General features: G+C 50.4%; 1 protein-coding gene across 2 annotated transcripts in view; it reads left to right on the top strand.

Annotated features, from left to right (window-relative positions):
* Nucleotides 1–21,383, top strand: part of LRRC2 (leucine rich repeat containing 2) — a 140,159-nt gene that overhangs the window by 59,391 nt on the left and 59,385 nt on the right. Inside the window, exon 5 of one of the 2 annotated variants that reach the window (XM_074995095.1) lies at nt 10,395–11,190. The exons of the other annotated variant lie outside the window; for it this stretch is intronic. Within the exon in view, the coding sequence (XP_074851196.1) occupies nt 10,395–11,071 (677 nt within the window). The 3' untranslated portion in view covers nt 11,072–11,190. Of the gene's footprint in view, nt 1–10,394; nt 11,191–21,383 lie in introns of those variants that run through there. 2 annotated transcript variants of the gene reach the window in all.

Here is a 21,383-nt window from a genome sequence, read left to right as displayed (position 1 = left end):
CCCCTTCTAGTGGCTGAATGCCTGCTCAACTCTATTTTGGACCCGATTCAGCCTCTTGTTAAAAACATCCTGGCTAGGCTGTGTGTCTCCTGTGTATGGCCTCATCAGCCAGGCCTGCAGGGGGTAGGTCCCATCCGCCACAATGCAGGGCGGCATTGTGGTGTTCCTGATGGGGAGCTCCCGCCGGGGGATGCAGTTCTTCTTGGCCATGCGGCAGCCCAGTCCTGAGTTCCGGAACACTCTGGCATTGTGGGTGTGGCCAGACCAGCACATGCAGATGTCCTGGAAGTGACCATTGGCATCGACAATTGCCTGCAGGACCATGGAGTAGTAGCCCTTGCAGTTTACATAAACCCCGACACTGTGCTCTGGGGCCCAGATGGTGATATGTGTGCCATCCAGGACCACAAAACAGTTCGGGAAGGCCATCTCGTCAAACCCCCGGATGATGTCGTGAAGGTCCCCAACACAGATCAGCTGCTGCAGGAGGATCCTGTTGATGGCCCAGATGTGTGCAAGGCATGGGGGTGAGGGGGGATGTGATCATGAGTGTGGGGTGGGATGCAGTGTCCTGCTTGTCCCTGTCCCTGTCCCCACCCCTGGCCCTTGCAGGGCAGGCCTCCCTGGGGTTTCTATCCTCACTCTTGTCCCTGTCCCTGCCCTGTCCCTGGTGGGGGCCACCCCCTGGTCCCTGATGGTGCCCCATGCCCCCTGGCCCCTGCATGCAATGGGGGTATGACATGGGCATGGCTTACCCCATTGATGGCGGCCCTGACGGTGGCCCTGCTCATCCCAAACTTGTGGCTGACAGATTGGTGACTGTCCGGGATGACCAGTTTCCAGAGGGTGACGGCCACCCTTTTCTGGACCAGGAGCACCGGCCTCATGTGGGTATCATGGTGCTGGAGGGCTGATGTGAGCCAGTGGCACAGCTCCAGGAATGTTCCCTTGGTCATCCTGATGTTCTGTAGCCACCGGTCATTGTCCCAGTCCTTCAGCACCAGCCAGTCCCACCAGTCGCTGCTTGTGGGGAAGCCTCACAAGTGGCAGGTGACCCAGGAGACTGAGTGGAAACATCATGCCCTGAGAATGGCCTCCAGGACAGTGGCTAGTAGGGTGGCCACCTGGAACCACTGCTGGCACAATGGTGGCCAGGACTGCGGCCAGTGTGCCAGCCACAGCCTCAATGAGGGGTGGGGAGAGCTGTTCGGGTTCCGTGGGGGCTCAGGATGCCTCCTCTGCTCTCCATTGTTCTGCGTGCCTGGGGACAGGTAGCTGGCCCTCAGTGTGTGCAGGCTGAGGCTTGGGGTGTGGGGCTCTTTAAAGGGACAGCAGGCAGTGGCCCTGGAAGGGCTCATCCGCCATGAGACCCTGCCCACAGCACTTCCTGCCCCGTACGTTTGAAAGAGCGCCCTGGGACATGTGGACTCCCTCTTTTGAAAGTGCAGTGGGGGGGTCATTTGAAAGGGTAGGACGAACCTTCAGTCCCTGTTTGCCTGTGTGGACGCTCCATTTCGAAAGGCCGTCTTTCGATGCTAAGTTTCGAAAGCTGTCCTTTCAAAAGGGGGCTGTAGTGTAGATGCAGCTTTTCTCTTTGACATAAGAGATCTGAGCTAAAGCCCATGAAAGTCAGGAGATTTTTGGGTCCCTTTGAAACAGGCACCTCATGAATAGAGGCTGCTGCTTCTGTTTCAAGATATAAACTAATACACCAGCTCAAAGGTGGGTTTCATCTCTCCAACACTTCTGTAATCTAGCGTGCGTCTACACTAGTCGGCTACTTCGAAGTAGCCAGCACAACATCAAAACAGCACCCATCGCGTCTACACGCGCCGGGTTCTATTTCGACGTTGAAATCGACATTAGGCGGCGAGATGTCGAAGTTGGGCAGGGGTGAGCCACTGGTAGAGCTCCAGGAATGTCTGCCGGTTCATTCAGAAGTTCCGGAGCCAGCGCTCATTGTCCCACTCACGGAGCACCAGCTGCTCCCACCAGTCCGTGCTCGTGGGGTATCTCCACAGCCGGCAGCGTGTGCGGTGGCGGGGGGGCTGGGAAGGCAGCAAGGTCTGGGGCTGCTTCCTCATCCCCTGAGGACAGCTCATCTTCCTCAAATAAAAGATGGTCAGCTGCCTCCTGCATGGCACTGAACAGGGCAACCACTGCTCCTCCAGGGGCTGGTGTGTGGGCCTCTGGCTGCTCCTGCTCCTGCTGCTGGGGGTCCATACTGCTTCGACGGGGTGTGCATGCCTGTGGCTCTGCAGACTGCGTGCTGTGCAGGCTGAGTGTGTCTGGGAGGGGCCCTTTAAGGGAGCGGCTAGCTGTTGCCCCAGAAGTGCTAGTCCGCCCTGTGACCCTGTCTCCAGCTGTTCCTGGCACCCTTATTTCGATTTGGGCCGCTTTGGTGTGTAGACGCTCCCCTGCAGTGCCTACTTTGATGTGTTGCTGTCCAACGTCGACGTTCAACGTCGACGGCACCAGCCCTGGAGGATTTGTAGACGTTATTCGTCCAAATAGCTTATTTTGATTTCGCCACTTCAAAATAAGCTATTTCGATGTAGCATCCCAGTGTAGACGTAGCTCATATCTGCTGTGACTTGGTCTGTGAGAGAGTAGCTACTGCTCTGCAGACCTCATGCTGGGCAGGCCGGGTGTGTCTGGGAGGGGCCCTTTAAAGGAGCGGCTTGCAGCTGCCCCGGAGGGGCTAGTGTGTTCTGTGACCTGGTCTGCGGTCTTTCCTGGCCCCTTATTTCAAAAGAGGTGCTTGTGTGGGTGGACGCTCTGCGTTTCCTTCCAGGGAGGCTCCTTTCGACGTTCCCTGTCACTACTTTGACGTTGAACGTCGATGTTGCCAGCCCCGGAGGACGTGTAGACGATAATCGTCAAAGTAGCGTATTTCGATGTTCTTACTTCGAAATAGGCTACTTTGACATAATGTGCTAGTGTAGACGTAGCCCTAAGGTGTAGAACCTGATTATTCAGGCTTTATGCTGGTAGAAAACTTTAAGCATGAGTCTTTCCATGCAAACCACTGAACCTGCTGGCAAGTATAAACAAAAGAATGCCCTTGACAGCTGACTTCGTAAAGACAGCCAGACCTGCAGGCCTCATAAATTAGATGGGATGGAGATTTGGGGGGTATTATTAGCCAACTTTTCACTTTCATAGAATTTTTCTTTGTTTAAAGAAGTTTCATACAAAAAAGTTGTAATTTGTTTTTTAAATAAATTAATTGTATGGTGTTGCTTTATTTGAAAAGTATAATGTTGCTAGGCAATTAGAGTGTCTTGTGGGCAGTGTTCCCTCTAATTTTTTCCAGCCATGGGCAGAATAAATTTTTTATGTGCACCAAGGCATGTGAAAATGTGCACCACCAGTAGAAACACTGCCCACTTTGGGTGGCTATGGACACTCTTTTAATCAGCTGGGTGATGTTTGAATCTCTCCAGGGCAGCCACCCAAGCACTCAGCTTACAGGAAACGTTGCTTGTGGAAACAGAGTATAATATTGTGCATTCAACCTTAACATCAGCATTACCTGATTTTTGTGCACTTAACTGTGAAATCTTGATGTTCTCTCCAATATTGGCTTAGATTTTTCTTTGGATTAAACATGTTATTAGTAAGATCACCTGTAATACAGATAACGTATTTTAGTCTAAAAAAGCAGTCTGACTTTTAAAGTTTCTTTGACTATATAACATGCTGGCACAGGCATCAGATTGGAAATCACATCAGTCAATTTTTGTTAAAATCAGGATTAAATGGAAAAGTAACAGAGAGATAGCCATGTTAGTCTATATTCTATCAAAATAAAAAGGCAGTCCAGTAGCACTTTAAAGACTAACAAAATAATTTATTAGTTGGTGAGCTTTGATGGGACAGACCTCGAAAGCTCACCACCTAATAAATTATTTTGTTACTCTTTAAAGTGCTACGGGAGTGCCTTTTTGTTTTGATAGGCTTAAACTGGTCTTACATATACTCTTAATTGCTTTGCTGAAGCAGGGCTTACAGGCCTGCCAATAAGCAGGGGCAAAGGGGACAACTGCCCCAGGGCCCAGTGATTCAAAAGGGCCTGGGGCTTGCATCCACTGCTTCAGCAGAAGTGGCTGGAAACCCAGGTCCTTTAAATGCCCCTGGGCTGTCTGGGGGGAGGGGCGGATGCAGTGCCTTATATGCAGATCTGAGGGCTGGGTGCCCTCAGCCCCATGCCTTCCAACCAAGGCCCTGCCCCATCTGGGAGCACAGAGCCAGACCCCACCTTGCCCAAAGGTCTGGCAAGTCTGTCAGCTCCTTGAGGGCTTGAGCGTGTTAATCCATCTCTAACCACTCATCTGCTACTACCTAGTAGAGCTGCTCACTAAGCTCATGTGGTGGAGAGTTGTACTGAAATCAATCAATCAGCTGGGAATTGTTCCTAGGGAAACAACCACTTCTAGCACCAGTGAGCTGTTTAAATATATCTCTGTGACATTATTCTCTGTTGTTTATTCTTATTACTGTGACAAGCATTCCATCACTTGGCAGGAAGTTTAAAAAGGAAGTGAAAACATTCATTAAAGTTAGTTAAATGGATCATGCTGTTGGCAATATGTGAATTATAAACTTGTAAATCACACATTTATCATCTCCCTTAAACACACCTGATTGTCCAGAAATCAGGGCAGAGTTTGGTTTTTTGTTTTTCCATTTCTGGTTGAGTGTTCATGTATACAGTAAGGTCTCAGAGTATGTGAACTCAGAGTATGCCTGACCCCAGTTCCTACAGTGATCCCTGTACCATGGTTTCCAGTTGTGCTTAACTCACTCCCCCTGCCCTGGCTCAACCCCCCACCCCCCCTCAGCTCAGCTCATCACATCACCTGAGCATAGCTCCTACTCACCTTCTGGCTCTAGCTCGCCACCCCTCAGGTACAGTACTAGCTCAACCTCCCTGGCCCTGGTTCAAGCCTGTTGCTGGCTCAACACCTGCACACAGCTCTAGCACATACCTGTGGCCTGGCTCTAGCTTCCCACCCCTCATGCATGGCTCCAGCTCCCCTCCCACCCCCATTTAAGCTGCCTGTGCATGACTCTGGTTCAAGTTGCCTGTCCCCCCATGCAGCTCCATTTCAACACCCCATCCCCTGGTTCAACCCCCCTGCCAGCTCACAACCTTCACACAGCTCTGGTTCACACCATGCACACTCTGTGCTGTGCAGCTCTGATTCAATGCCCCCTGCCAGCTCCCCATCTGCACATGGCTCTGGTTCTATGCCCTGCCCCCTGTGGCCCAGCTGAGCAGGGGTCCAGCTTACCACCTGTGCACAGCTCCAGCTCCAACCCACCCCAGGCCTAGCTCTTCCCACAGCCCCAACCCACTGCTAGGCTTAACCCTTCCCTACCCCAGCACTTACCTTTCTGCTGCTTCCCTGGCTGCAGAACATGTGTTCTGCCAGTGAAAAAACTGGACCCCAGTAACATGAAATCTGTGTTTACACAAGGACCTGTGGAATGGAACCCTCGCATACTCTGAGACCTTACTGTACTGTATTTTCATAGATAATATCCATCTTGGCAATATTAACTGCAGCATTATAAGAACACTGAAACTTGTTAATTCATGGATATTTTTAGAAGTAAATTAAATGGTAGCAACATATCTGTTAGCAAGCATCAACATATCTTAATTTGGATAGACTTAATCCTCTTTCAAGCTTGCTTTTTTATGTTCCTATTGCAAGCTTGAGAACCTTTCAGGGGTAGAGGTAGCTCAGCAGCTTGTACAGTAGCCTGCTAAACCCAGGGCTGTGAGCTCAATCCTTGAGGAGGCTATTTAGGGATTGGGGCAAATAGATATCAGAGATGGGGCCTGGCCTGGCCTGGCCCAGGCAGGGGACTAGACTAGATGACTTCACAAGGTCCCTTCCAGTTCTAGGCAACGTGCAAACATATGAACCATGATGAGCATTCCATATTGTGTTCTCAGCTTCCTGGTCACTTTGCAGGACCTTACATAAGTAGCATGAAAAATTATGCTACAGGGATGGCTTTAGACAATATTTTTCATTTTTTCCTCTTTATTACAAATGTTTTGACTTTTAAATAAACTTTACATATGAAATTCTCCACTGGAATTCACTTTGAATGTGATCCAAAGTCTACTGATCCCAATGGAAAAACATCTATTAGTTTCAACAAGCTTTGGATCAGCCAACATGGCTCTGTTAAACTAAAGGGGTACAGTGAGTCCAGTTGCGCAAAACTCTGAATGAAAAAAATTAAAATTGGTTTTAAAATTCCTAAAATTCTTAATGTGCTGTCCCAGTAAGTTTCCAGAATTATGATGGGAATCTAGCCCTCTTTTTAGAACATAAGAACATAAGAATGGCCATACTGGGTCAGACCAAGGTCCATCCAGCCCAGCATCCCATCTGCCGACGGTGGCCAATGCCAGGTGCCCCAGAGAAGAACAGAAGACAATGATCAAGTGATTTATCTCCTGCCATCCATCTCCTGCCCTTGTTCTGAAGGCTAGGGCACCATACTTTATCCCTGGCTAATAGCCATTTATGGACCTAACCTGCAAAAATTTATCAAGCTCTTTTTTAGACCCTAGTAGAGTCCTGGCCTTCACAGCCTCCTCTGGCAAGGAGTTCCACAGGTTGACTGTGCGCTGTGTGAAGAAAAATTTCCTTTTATTAGTTTTGAACCTACTACCCATCAATTTCATTTGGTGTCCCCTAGTTCTTGTATTATGGGAAAAGGTAAATAATTTTTCTATATTCACTTTCTCCACACCATTCATGATTTTATATACCTCTATCATATCGCCCCTCAATCGCCTCTTTTCCAGACTGAAAAGTCCCAGTCTCTCTAGCCTCTCCCCATATGGGACTCGTTCCAAACCCCTAATCATCTTAGTCGCCCTTTTCTGAACCTTTCTAATGCCAATATATCTTTTTTGAGGTGAGGAGACCACATCTGCACACAGTACTCAAGATGTGGGCGTACCATAGTTTTATATAGGGGAAGTATGATATCTTTTGCCTTATTATCTATCCCTTTTTTAATAATTCCTAACATCCTATTTGCTTTACTAACTGCCGCTGCACACTGTGTGGATGTCTTCAGAGAACTATCCACTATAACTCCAAGATCCCTTTCCTGATCTGTCGTAGCTAAATTTGACCTCATGACGTTGTACGTGTAATTTGGGTTATTTTTTCCAATGTGCATTACCTTACACTTACCCACATTAAATTTCATTTGCCATTTTGCTGCCCAATCACTCAGTTTGCTGAGATCTTTTTGTAGTTCTTCACAATCCCTTTTGGTTTTGACTGTCGTGAACAACTTGGTGTCATCTGCAAACTTTGCCACCTCACTGCTTACCTCATTTTCTAGATCATTGATGAACAAGTTGAACAGGATCGGTCCCAGGACTGACCCCTGGGGAACACCACTAGTTACCCCCCTCCATTGTGAAAATTTACCATTTATTCCAACCCTTTGTTTTCTGTCTGTTAACCAATTCCCAATCCATGAAAGGATCTTTCCTCCTATCCCATGACCGCCTAATTTACATAAAAGCCTTTGGTGTGGGACCGTGTCAAAGGCTTTCTGGAAATCTAGGTATATTATGTCCACTGGGTGCCCCTTGTCCGCATGTTTATTAACCCCTTCAAAGAATTCTAATAGATTAGTTAGACACGCCTTCCCTCTGCAGAAACCATGCTGACTTTTGCCCAACAATTTGTGCTCTTCTACGTGCCTTGCAATTTTATTCTTTACTATTGTTTCTACTAATTTGCCTGGTACTGATGTTAGACTTATCAGTCTATAATTGCCAGGGTCTCCTCTAGAGCCTTTTTTAAATATTGGCGTTATATTGGCCGTCTTCCAGTCATTGGGTACCGAAGCGGATTTAAAGGATAGGTTACAAACCACTGTTAATAACTCCGCAATTTCACATTTGAGTTCTTTCAGAACCCTTGGGTGAATACCGTCTGGTCCTGGAGACTTGTTACAATTCAGCTTATCAATTAACTCCAAAACCTCCTCTAATGTCACTTCAATCTGGGAGAGTTCCTCAGATTTGTCACCTAAAAAGGCTGGCTCAGATTTAGGAACCTCTGTAACATCCTCAGCCGTGAAGACTGAAGCAAAGAAATCATTTAATCGCTCCGCAATGGCACTGTCTTCCTTGATCGCTCCTTTTATATCTTTATCGTCCAAGGGCCCCACTGTTTTTTTAGCGGGCTTCCTGCTTCTAATGTATTTAAAAAACATTTTACTATCATTTTTTGAATTTTTGGCTAGCTGTTCCTCAAAATCTTTTTTGGCTTTTCTTACTACATTATGACACGTAATTTGGGAGTGTTTGTGTTCCTTTCTATTTTCCTCACTAGGATTTGACTTCCACTTTTTAAAAGCTGCCCTTTTCTCTCTCACTGCCTTTTTAACATGGCTGTTAAGCCATGATGGTTCTTTGTTAGGTCTCTTAAGCCGTGTCTACACGTGCACACTACTTCGAAGTAGTGGCACTAACTTCGAAATAGCGCCCGTCACAGCTACACGTGTTGGGCGCTATTTCAATGTTAACATCGACGTTAGGCGGTGAGACGTTGAAGCCGCTAACCCCATGAGGGCATGGGAATAGCGCCCCACTTCGACGTTCAACGTCGAAGTAGGGACCGTGTAGTCGCTGCGCGTCCCGCAACATCGAAATTGCGGGATCCTCCATGGCTGCCATCAGCTGAGGGGTTGACAGACGCTCTCTCCAGCCCCTGAGCTCAATGGTGGCCACGTGGAGCGGCCCCTTAAAGGTCCCCGTCCCCTCCCTTCCTGTGCAGGAAGCTGAGAGAACGTGCAGGCGGCAGCCCAGACACGCGGCCAGCCTGCACGTCTCTGAGTCACCACTGTCTGCCACCCCAGCTGCGATGGCCGCCCAGCAGTCCCCCCAGCGCCCCCAGGGGACGCCCCCAAGGGGAGCCAGGGCAGCCAGGGCTCGCAGGCTGACAGCCAGGCCGGGAAGCAGCAGCGGGGCCCCTCCTGGACGGAGGCCGAGCTTCGTGACCTGCTGGGGCTCTGGAGCGAGGAGGAGGTGCTCCAGGTAATGGGGAGCAAGAGGCGGAACGCGGATGCATTTGCTTGGCTGGCCGAGGGCCTGGCCACCCAGGGTCACCCTGCCCGCACTCCGGACCATGTCCGGAGTAAAGTCAAAGAGCTGCGGCAGGGTTACGCCTGGGCCCGGGATGCGGCTGGCTGATCTGGGGCCGCCCCCGTCACTTGCCCCTTTTACAGGGAGCTCAGGGACATCCTGGGCCCCCGGTACACCTCCTCCCCTCTGGCCACTCTTGATACCTCGGCTGAGGAGCCCCAGCAGGCCCCGGAGCCGGAGTCCGCCCCGGAGGTAAGCCCCGCACTCCGGGGGCCCCCTCTGGAGCCCAACCCTGGGGCCCCGGAGCAGGAGGAGGAGGAGGAGGGGGACTCCTCCTCCACCGACACTGGGCTCCAGATCCTCTTGCCATCCCGGAGCAGCAGCCGGGCGTTCGCCCCCTGGGTGTCCCTCGACTGTGGGAGTGGACCCACAGGTATGTACCCCCCCGGTGTACAGCCCCGGGGTTGAGGGATGGGGGTAATAGATATGTGGCCAGGGCCCTCCACATGCCCAGATGGCCATGGCCCCAAGGGCAGCAGTGCCATGTCCCCCACAGGAGTGCATCAGCCCCTTCTCCCCCCTGCAGCACGACAGTGCCATGCCCCATCCCTGGGGCTGGGGGGAGCGGAACCTCTAGGGTCCCCTGGGAGGAGGGGGTGGGACACCCCACAGCAGCAGCAGCAGCAGCAGCAGCAGCATGTGATGGAGTGGGGGGAGTGCAAATGCGAGTCTAAGGCTAGATATGGGCAACAAGCTGAATAGCTCCCAGTGGCTAAGGATGATCCTGGGGCTACAACTGGCAGGTTACACCTCTGCCCTGGACAAAGAGGAGGGAGGAGCCGAGCTGGCTTTGAAGCAGGGGCCACAGGTAGAGGCTAGGGGAAGGGAGAGCTGGAAGGCAGCCAGCCTGAGGAGGGGGAAAGCTACACCCCAGAGGGGCACCCCTTGGGGTCTTCTCCCCAGGATGGGTTGGAAGGACTGTCTCTGACTGTTGTACTGTCACTTCTGGGAGAAACTGGGCATCTGTTGCCTAAGAAACCTCTCCTGTCAGACCCTGCTGAGTGAAGTGAGAGTCACTCCCGCTGGGGGACGGGGTGCAGTGCAGGGGGACCCTTGAACCCCATCACAGCAGCATCTCCCGGGGACGGGGATGGGGAACCTGCAGCACAGGGGTGAGGGGACAAGGGCCACTGCTTGGGGCCCACACTAATACCTGTCTCCACTCTTCTTCCCCCGCTCCTGTGTTCCACAGCTGCACCATGGGAAGGACCGGAGAGCGCCAGCGAGGCTTCAGTGGTCCCGGAATCCCCTCCGGGGCCATCGCTCCAGGCCAGCCCCTCGGCGGAGGACCGACTAGCCCCACGGCGGGCAAGACGGCGGACCCAGCACCACCACCCGACAGTGATGGACCCCCAGCTGCTGGCCCTCCACCGCCGGCAGCTGGAGGTCGCGGAGCAGCGCCTGCTGGTGGAGCAATGCCACCTCCATCTCCAGGAGCGGGCGCTGGCCTGGCACCAAGAGGCATGGGGGGCCTACATGGACACCTTCAACCGGCTAGTGGACTACCTGGCCCCCCATGCCACGCCGGCCACCGCTGCATCCACCCTGAGTGCTCCACCCGCCACGCCACCCGCTTCTCTGCTCGTCGCCGTGCCATCCGCCGTCGCCCCGCCACCCACCACCGAGGGCTGTTCCGCCGAGGGAGACCTGAGGCCAGCTGAGACTTGCCGCACGTATCTGCCGGTCCGCCCGGCCCCCAGCCAGCCCCGGACAGGGCTGCGGCCGAGGCGGGGCTCCCGGCTGCCCACCCCAGTGCCAGACTATAGGGGCGTGGGGCACAGGACGTGGGCCCCCCCCGTATATAGTTTGGATTTATTTATTTGTGCCCGCCGTTTGCCCAGTCTGATCCTTCCCCCCCCATGTAAATAGTTCTCCCCTTCCTTGTAATCCCTGTTTTTTTTGGTTAATATATGCATACTTATTTAATATTCAATTATAGTTAGAAGTTCTTGTATATAGTTTAGTATTAGTTAAAATAGTTCAAAGAAAACCACTTTGATTTTACAAACAAGTGCGTGCTTTTATTTGTCCAGGAAAAGTGTGTGTGGGGGGTGTGCTGTTGGGTGCTCCGTGGTGTGGGTGTAGGGGCAGGGAGTGTTGTGGAGGAATAGGGGGTTGCAGTGGGGGGCCTGCCAGCATTCACCCCGTGGCCTCATCGAAATGGGCCCGCAGGGCCTCCCGGACCCGGGTCCCTTCGGGGTCCACCTGGCGACTGGGGGCAGCGGGTGGCTGCACGTCGGCCCTGCCGGCCTCCACAGCCCAGCCCTGAAAGAAGGCCTCCCCCTTGCTCTCCACCAGATTGTGTAGGGCGCTGCACGTACCCACAATCTGGGGGATGTTGGTGGGGCCCGCATCCAGGCGGGTGAGGAGACATCTCCAGCGCCCTTTGAGGCGGCCAAATGAGCGCTCCACCACCTGGCGCGCGTGGTTCAGGCGCTGGTTGAAGCGCTTCTGGCTGGCAGAGACATGGCCCGTGTATGGGTGCATGAGCCAGGGCCGGAGGGGGTATGCCGCGTCTGTGATGATGCAGAGGGGGATGGTGGTGTCCCCAACAGGGATCTCCCGCTGGGGGATGTAGGTCCCCGCTTCCAGCTGGCGGCACAGGCCCGAGTTCTGGCGTCGTGGGTACTGCCAGGCCAGCCCACATAAACATCCTGGAAATGGCCCCGGCTGTCCACCAAGGCCTGGAGGACCACTGAGTGGTAGCCCTTGCGGTTTATGTAGCATCCTCCACTGTGCACCAGGGCGTGGATGGGAATATGAGTCCCATGCAGAGCCCCAAAGCAATTGGGGAAGCTCAGGGTGGCAAAGGCCATGATGGTGGCATCTGGGTCCCCCAGCCTCACAAGCCTGTGAAGGAGCATGGCGTTGATGGCGCGCATGACCTGCAGCGGAAGCACATGGGAGAGCACCAATGAGGGGTGAGCAGGGTGTGCGTGGCCCTCCCCTGCCCTGCCCTGCCCTGCCCTGCCCGGGCCCCCCTGCCCTGCCAGGGCTGCCTCCCCCCTCTCCCCTCGTGGGTCCTCTTACCTCCATGAGGACAGCCCCGACGGTGGCCTTGCCAACGCCAAACTGCTGTCCCACGGATCGGTAGCAATCTGGAGTGGCCAGCTTCCAGACAGCGATGCCGACCTGTTTCTCCACAGGGAGGGCATGCCGCATGGCGGTGTTCTGGTGCCTGAGTGTGGGGGTGAGCCACTGGCATAGCTCCAGAAATGTCTGCTGGCTCATCCTAAAGTTCCTGAGCCAGCGGTCGTTGTCCCACTCCCCAAGCACCAGCCGCTCCCACCAGTCGGTGCTGGTGGGGTAGCTCCACAGGCGGTGGCGTGTGAGGCTGGGGGGGTCGGGGTGCTGCAGGGTTGGGGGTTGAGTCCTCCTCCCCTGCGGGCCGCTCCTCCTCCTGTGTGGCAAGGAGGTGCTCAGCTGCCTCCCGCATGGCGTGGAGCAGGGCGAGCCCTGCTTCTGCAGGGGTGGCTGGGTGGACCTCTGGCTGCTGCTGCTGCTGCTGCTGGGGGTCCATGACTGCGGCGCCCGAGGTCTGCGTGCCTATGGCTCTTCAGACCGCGTGCTGTGCAGGCTGAGTGTGTCTGGGAGGGGCCCTTTAAGGGAGTGGCTAGCTGTTGCCCCGGAAGTGCTAGTTCGCCCTTTGACCCTGTCTGCAGCTGTGTCTGGCACCCCTATTTCGATGTGTGCTACTTTGGTGTGTAGACGTTCCCTCACTGCGCCTATTTCAATGTGGTGCTGCGCAACGTTGATGTTGAACATCGATGTTGCCAGCCCTGGAGGACGTGTAGATGTTATTCACCGAAATAGCCTATTTCGATGTCTCCACATCGAAATAGGCTACTTTGAAGTAGGCTTCACGTGTAGACGTAGCTTTACTGTGTCTTTTTTATTTGGGGTATACGTTTAAGTTGGGCCTCTAGTATGGTGTCTTTAAACAGTTTCCATGCAGCTTCCAGGCATTTTAGTTTAGTTACTCTACCTTTTAGTTTCTGTTTAACTAGCTTCCTCATTTTAGCGTAATTCCCCTTTTTGAAATTAAATGCCGGAGTGTTTGACCGCTGCGGTGTTCTTCACAACACAGGAATATTGAAAGTTATTATATTGTGGTCACTATTTCCAAGCGGTCCAGTAACAGTTACTTCTTGGACCAGATCCTGCGTTCCAGTCAGGACTAGATTGAGAATTGACTCTCCCCTTGTGGGTTCCTGTACTAGCTGCTCCAAGAAGCAGTCATTTAAGGCATCAAGAAATTTAATCTCTGAATCCCGTCCTGAGGTGACAAGTACCCAATCAATATGGGGATAATTGAAATCTCCTATTATTACTGTGTTTTTTATTTTGATAGCCTCTCTAATCTCCCTTAACATTTCAGCATCACTATCACTGTCCTGGTTAGGTGGTCGGTAATATATTCCTAATGCCATACTCATATTAGAGGAGTGAATTGTTATCCATAATGATTCTATGGAACACTTTGATTCCTTTAGGATTTTTGGTTCATTTGATTCTATATTATCCTTCACATATAGTACCACTCCGTCACCCACACGACCTGTTCTGTCTTTCCGATATAATTTATATCCCAGTATGATAGTGTCCCACTGATTGTCCTCATTCCACCATGTTTCTGAGATGCCTATTATGTCAACTTCCTCCTTTGATATGAGGTACTCTAGTTCACCCATCTTATTAGACAGACTCCTAGCATTTGTGTAAAAGCACTTTAAAAAACTACCACTATTTATATGTCCGCCTTTCACAGACGCGTTGGATTTTTTTATATGCGATTGTTTCACATCTGATCTTGCCCATATATTATTTCCCACGTTCCCTATCTGACTAACTTCTAGGGAATCCCTATCTACGGAGCCTCGTGTAAGAGAAGTCTCTGTCCGATCCAGGTGCTCCCCCACACCAATCGGCTTTCCCCCACCTCTTAGTTTAAAAACTGCTCTACGACCTTTTTAATGTTTAATGCCAGCAGTCTGGATCCACCTTGATTTAGGTGGAGCCCATCATTCCTGTATAGGCTCTCCCTACCCCAAAAGTGTCCCCAGTTCCTAATAAATCTAAACCCCTCTTCCCTACACTGTCTCATCCATGCATTGAGACTCTGAAGTTCTGCCTGTCTATCTGGGCCTGCGCATGGAACTGGAAGCATTTCAGAGAATGCCACCATAGATGTTCTGGATTTCAGTCTCTTTCCCAGTAACCTAAATTTGGCCTCCAGAACATCTCTTCTACCCTTCCCTATGTCATTGGTACCAACATGTACCATGACCACCGGCTCCTCCCCAGCACTGCCCATAAGTCTGTCTAGATGCCTCGAGAGATCTGCAACCTTCGCACCAGGCAGGCAAGTCACCATACGGTTCTCCCGGTCATCACGAACCCAACTACCTATATTTCTAATGATCGAATCCCCCACTACTAAAACATGCTTCTTCCTAACAGCTGGTGCTCCCTCCCCCGGAGAAGTATCCTCGGCACCAGAGGATACAATAGCACCCTCTGGAAGGAGGGTCCCAACTATGGGATGGTTTCCCTCTGCTGCCATTGACTGCTCTCCTTCCCTGAGCCTTTCATCCTCCATAACAGCACCAGGACTGTCAGATTGGAGGTGGGACAGCCCTACTATGTCCCGGAAAGTCTCATCAAACACCTCTGCCTTCCTTAGCTCCTCCAGTTCAGCCACCCTGGCCTCCAAAGCACGCACTCGGTCTCTGAGGGCCAGGAGCTCCTTGCATCGAGTGCACACATATGCCACCCGCCCACAGGGTAGGTAGTCATACATATTGCACTTGACACAATAAACAGGATAGCCCCCACTCTGCTGCTGGGCTTCTGCCTCCATTTCCTACTCTAATTATATATGAGGGTTTAATTAAATGTTACAGATAGAGGTTGTTATAAAGGATTTAAGTTTAAGGGCAATAGAAGTCACTGGCTCCCTCCAAGCTCCCCCTCTAAACTCCCCTCTCAAAACTCCCTCCTGTTAGCACTCACCCTGTTCGCAAGCACCCGGTCACAAAGCTCCCTAGTTGCTTACTAGCGGGGTTTAAGTGCTCAGCCTCCCTGATAGCTCCTCCCTCTGCCTACAGCTCAGCCAATCAGCACACGGTGTTTCGATTCAAACCTAATCAAGACTCACAGCTTCCAACTGCCTGCCTGAGCACATAGCCTTTCAAACAAACACTTTCAAATGTATGTAAATGTTTCAAATGTATGTAATCCAGAAGCGTTTAAGGGGGAGACTTTGTCTGGCTACAGATAGTGTATTTTAACTCCAGCGTGTGTTCAGTACTGAGTATTGCCCAGAGGAGGGTAAAGTTTGAAGAGAAACTCCCTTTCAGAAGAAGGTGAAAACATTTCTCAGGCAAGTTGACTTTTTTAAAACTAGAGGTTGTTTGCAGCTGCTCACAGGTTTGGAAGATTAGAATAAATACCAGGAGACATGGATTTATGGGCAGAGGAGAAGTGAGGCTATCATAAGATTATTTATCTTATGCTTGTCTCTACCACACATGCAATATATTTGGTCTCATCTATCTGCCTGGCTATTCTAGTTTTAAATTTGCTTTTGATATCAAGAAGTTGAATAATACATTAACATGTAAAAAAACTCAACACCAGTAGAGTTATATGGCTATGCTCTCCTTTTAGATAATAGGAAAATATGGTTGGGGTAGGAGCAGAAATTGCACATCTTCAACACAAATGTGAAGAGTGTGCTCTTGTATGGATGTGAAACCTGACACACTAAAAAGTCTTCAAATCACAAGCTACAGACATTCATAAACAGATGCCTGAGGTACATCCTTCACATCAAATGGCAAGACTTCGTCACAAATTTGACATTCTAATCAAGGGAAGAAAGTGGGGATAGCTAGGCCACACTCAGAAAACCATCATCCAGCATAGTCCATCAAACTCTCACATGGAACCCAGAAGGCAAACACAAAATAGGAAGATGTTGGAAAACATCGAGAAGGTCTATTGAGATTGAAGAACAACAACTGGGGTACTCCTGTAGCCAATTAGAAGTTTTATCCCAAGACAGAGTGAAGTGGAGGAGACTTATAGAGGACCTATGCTCCATGTGGAGTACTAGGGTTAAATAGTAGTAATAGCAGGAGGAGCAGAAAAGCTTTTATTACATAGGAAGAATTTGCTGCATTTCTTAAAGGTGATCAGGCTCTGGATTTCTCTAAGACTGAATCTACACTACAAGATAAAATCGAATTTCAAGGCATTAGCTCAATATTAAAATGCCACGGTCTGCACAATTAATGCTATTATCTCAATTTATTCAGCCATAGCCCAAAATATCGATATTATGGGACAGGTATAACATCAAATTCAAATGTAAAATCTTGAATCAAGGCTAGTGTGGAAGCGCCATGTCCTTAATTCAAATTTATTAGCTTGCACAAGTGTCCCATACATATCCCACAAAGCTATGCGGTGACCCTCCATGTATGGCCACTTTGTTGTGCACTGTTCTCCATCCAGGTGTGCAGGAAGAAGGTCAAAGGAAGCCCTCAAAGATTTGATTGAATTTGAATTTGAATTAGAATTTGAATTGGAATTCAGCAGCCCAGCCCTGCAAATATAAATTCCTTTGCCCATTGCATTGCACCGCATCAGTAGCCATCGCACTGTCTTGGTAGCAATTATCAGTAGCCCTTTACTGCAGTCATGAGCACTCAGGGTAGTGATCTGACTAGTACTTCTCAGGCTTACAAGTGAGCCCCAGCTTGGACCCACCAGGAGATTCTGGATCTCATTGCCATTTGGGGAAACCTATCAGTGGTGAAGTCTTTTGATGGCCAAGAGAAATGCAGCAATCTATGAGCAGATGTCATGTGATGTGACCGCCTGAGTTTACTCCCAGGACTGTATGCAATGCCGGGTGAAGGTGAAAGAACTGCATCAGGCCTATCAAAAAGTCTGGGAAACCAACCAGTGATCAGGGCAGCTCCACAGAACTGCTGCTATTATCAACAACTGCACATGCTTATAGGCAGCAACCCCACTACAGAGTCAGGTCTGAATTATGACACTTCTGGAGGCCCTGGTATGGAGTTTGGGGTGAGCCCAGAGGAGGTGGGTGGCCCAGAAGAAGAGGGCAACAGCGAGGAGGAAGGGGGCAACGAGCAGGGGACAGAGGAAGTTGTGCCAGCCAGCCCGGAGCTCTTCACCATAGACCTGGAACAGGTCCCCTCCACAGCAAGGCCCTCCACGCTGGTCACCTTCATGCAGGTCCCCAAGCCCCCTGGACCAAGTGGTTTGGGTAAGTATGTATTCTGCATGCTGGAAGCAGGTGGGGGGTGGGTGTAGCTATAGGGCTGTGTCTGCATGCAGATTTGCTGGGTATGGTTCTGTTCCTCTCAGAACATCCTGTTAATGTTTCTTGGGCTGGAGCACTTCTCCTTTTTGGAGATCTCCTTGATGGTCTCATCCAGGCACTCTTGTATTTTTTCATGAGGTTCTTGAGCAGGCCTGACTTATTGCAACTTCCACATTAGCACACCTTGCCATGCCAGGTAACCAGATAGCGATCTGGTATCATGGCACCATACATCATTTTAGTAAATTTTCCAGGATTTTGGTCACACAGCAGGAGTAGCTGTACTTTCTCTATATCTGTTAGTTTTAGGAAGGTGAGGTCTGCTTTGGCAACCTGCAGAAGCACGGGAATTTGCATTTTTTTAACATGCTTCCGTTCCCCACCCGCCATTGTGGTTTACAGGCTCAGTGGGGCTTCCCTCCCACATATGTCTCTTTCCATCCAGCATTTCTTTTAATTTTTCAGGACTCCTCCATGCCCTGTGGCTGCCGGGCTCTGCTGGGCATTTCCCCTCCCATGTCCCTTTCCCACAGCATTTGTCTTCATTTTTCAGGAATCCCCTGCACCCCATGGCCATAGGGCTCTGCTGGGCTTTTGATTTTTCATGACTTCCCAGTGCCACGCAGCTGCTGTGCCTGCTGGGTGTTTCCCCTCCCATGTCCCTTTACATCTAGCCTTTCTTTGGATTATTTATTTTATTTTTATTTACATTTCTTTCATTAAAATTCGAACTCTCACCCATGCAGCCATCCAAGTAAACGACATGATATGATTTATTGACATTGTGTCAGAGAAATACATTGGAAGAATGTGTGTTACAGATTATTCATGAAGGTATTTTTAAAGCTTCCCTTATTGCTGCTGCCTCAGTGCGGCTGCTGGAGGATGGTTGTGTATGCGGCTGTGAGTGAGCCCTTCCTATGGCTTTTGCTTCAGAATTCCAGCTAGATGGGAAAGTCTCCCACCTGGATTCACAAATGTTGTGCAAAATAGCTCATGCTGTGATAATGTTGGGGATGTTAGCTTCAGAAAGGTCCAAACGTGTCAATAAACAGCTGAATCCCACTTTTAAATGATCAAAGTAGCTGTACTTTCATCACCATTCTGCACCTGCCGAGTCTGTGATTATAAACTTTTCCTTGCTGCAGTCCAGGGCTCCTGTGTAGGGCTTCATAAGGCAAGGGAACAGAGGATAAGCATGGTCACCCAATATAACAAAAGGCATCTCCATGTCACCAGTCATGATTTTCTGATAGGGGAAAAGTGTTCCATCCAGGAGCTTTCTGCACAATCCAGAATTTTGGAATACGCATGCATCACGAACCCTCCCTGACCAACCAACATCGCCGATGTTGGTAAAACGACCTTTCTGATCTACTAATCCCTGCAATACCATGGAGAAATACCCCTTTCTGTTTACATACTCTGAGGCCAGGTGGTCCAGGGCCATGATAGGGATGTGTGTGTTATCTGTTGCCCCACTGCAGTTAGGAAATTGCTGAGCAGAAAAGACATCCACTATTGCCTCTACGTCTCCCAGGGTCACAGCCTACCTGAGGAGACACTGACAGATTGCACGGGCCACCTCCATCACCAGGGACCCCACTGTAGATCTGCCCACCCCAAATTGATTTGCCACTGACCAGTAACTATCATGCATTGCAAACTTCCACAGTGCAATTTCTACTCACTTCTGAATTGTGAAAGCTGGCGTCATTTTGGTGTTGCTTCGCTTCAGGAAGGTTGCCAGCACATCACAAAGTTCCATAAAAGTGGACTTGCACAAGCAAAAGTTCTACAGACACTGCTGGTCACCCCAGGACTCCAAAACGATGTGGTCCCAGCTGTGTGTGCTGGTCTCTCGAGTCCAAAACTGCTGCTCCACTGTCAGCAATGCAGTCATGGCAACCAGCATTTGTGAGTTCTTTCACAGCATTTGGGAGAGTTGCTCTTTCAAAACATCGTTGTCATCATCATTGTAGCAGGTTTGGGGCTCCCAGAAGGGCTCCTCCCCTTCTGGGTCAGTGGGCGGCCCTTCTGCCCCACTGCTACAGGTATCCCAATAACCACCAGGTTGCTAGTCCTTAGACCACCTTGGCTCAGGTGGGTGAGAGGTGACAGTTTAATATCCTGGCCTTACTTCAGGTGGGTGCTGGAGAGATTAGCTCAAGTCTTACAGAAATGAGGCCAGGCCCTAGCTCCGTGGAGGGCAGCAAACAGACAGTTCAGGAGGCCCAGGCCCAAGCTCAGGGCAGGGCAGCACACAAACAGACACTCCGTCCGGGATGGCCATGGGGCAGGGGAGAGTGCTACCCAGAAAGTGTGGTGGGGGGATGTGGACTCACACACTCCATTGCATCCTGGCCCAGTGGCCCTGGTCACAGCAGCATCATCTGCTGCATGGGTCAGTGAGGAATCCAGACCACAACATAATGACCCATGGACCTTTAACAGTCCTCATTATTCCCCTGGGCCAGGTTCTTTATTCCCTTCTGCTCATACCTGGGTGTTGGGTTGGGCTCTTGGGGCCTCACAAAATTCCAGGTCTGGCTGTGGCCTGGGTGGCCCGATCCAGGGCTCCGCAGCCTGTAGGTCCTGACGCCTCAGCCTAGCTCAGGGTGCAGGCAGAGGCTGGTGCTCCAGTAGGTCCATGGGGTCAGGCTGGTCTTCTGGCCCCAGCCAGTTCTGAGGGGGTACCAGGGGTACCAGGACCGGCAGAGAGCCCAGAGCAGCCCTCTGGTTCCTCTGGAGGCTGGGCTTTTATGGTCCTGGCCCCACCTTCTGACTTCCAGTCAGGTGACTGGGAGGGGACAGACAGTCCAAAAAGGTTCCTGGAAGGGCTCCTCCCCTTCTGGGTCAGTGGGAGGTCACTCCGGCCCACTGCAATCATCATCAGCATCATTATGATACTGAACCATCACTGAGCTTTGTAATTGAAGGAAAAATTGCATGACAGCCAGCATGATTGTGAAAATGATGTGTGCTATGAGTTGAAGTGTTTGGGGATCAATGCTTGTGCTGGAATTCTGCAGCAGGAAATGGCACAATCTCCAGTTCATTTTTCACGTGGTTACTGGTCCTTTGAATTCTGGGACACTGCTTGGAATTCTGCGATTAAAACATAACCCCGCCCCCAAGCAACTGGGACTAAGACACTGTGGTATAGGTAACCACAATGCACTGCTCACGCTGTTGAACTTGCATAGGGCAATAGGGACAGAGAGACTTGACATGAAAAAAGGGTGGGTCAAATTTCAAGAAGCTTTGTAGACACATTTTGAATTCATAATATCAAGGTTTAAAAATCGAATTTATTAAAAATCAAATTTACCTCGTAGTGTAGACACAGCCTAACCTTCTCCAGATGTTAATCTGACAGCTGGATCCCTCCCACTGAGGATGCTTTCTCCCTGGTTTCCTCACACTTTGTATTAGACTTTGTGATATTCATTGTCCCAGAAGATTATTCTGTTTTGGTTGCCCACAGATAGATTACCATTGGTATTCCATTTTCGCTGTTAAGAAAAAAATATAGTTCAAGTTTAGGTGGAGCCTTGATTCATCAAATTCACCCACAATCAGATGCCAAAGTAGACTATTCAGGAGTTCTTAATCTTTTTCTGGGTTACTTTGATTAGCAGTGAAATAATGAACACTAGTGACATTTAAATTGTCATCCATAAACTATGGAGTTTATGCCCCTTTAAATGAGATGAAGCTGGAATCACTGATGTATCACAGAGCGTGAAGAAAAAAGACAGTTTACCTGTTAATGAACCAAAAGAAGCTTGTGTCCAGCTAATATGGATCGACTAGTTCAGGACA

Source organism: Carettochelys insculpta, chromosome 5, assembly GCF_033958435.1.
Source record: "Carettochelys insculpta isolate YL-2023 chromosome 5, ASM3395843v1, whole genome shotgun sequence".
Taxonomy (NCBI): Eukaryota; Metazoa; Chordata; order Testudines; family Carettochelyidae; genus Carettochelys; species Carettochelys insculpta.
Note: the sequence above shows the minus strand (reverse complement) of the source record. Positions and strands in the feature narration are given on the sequence as shown.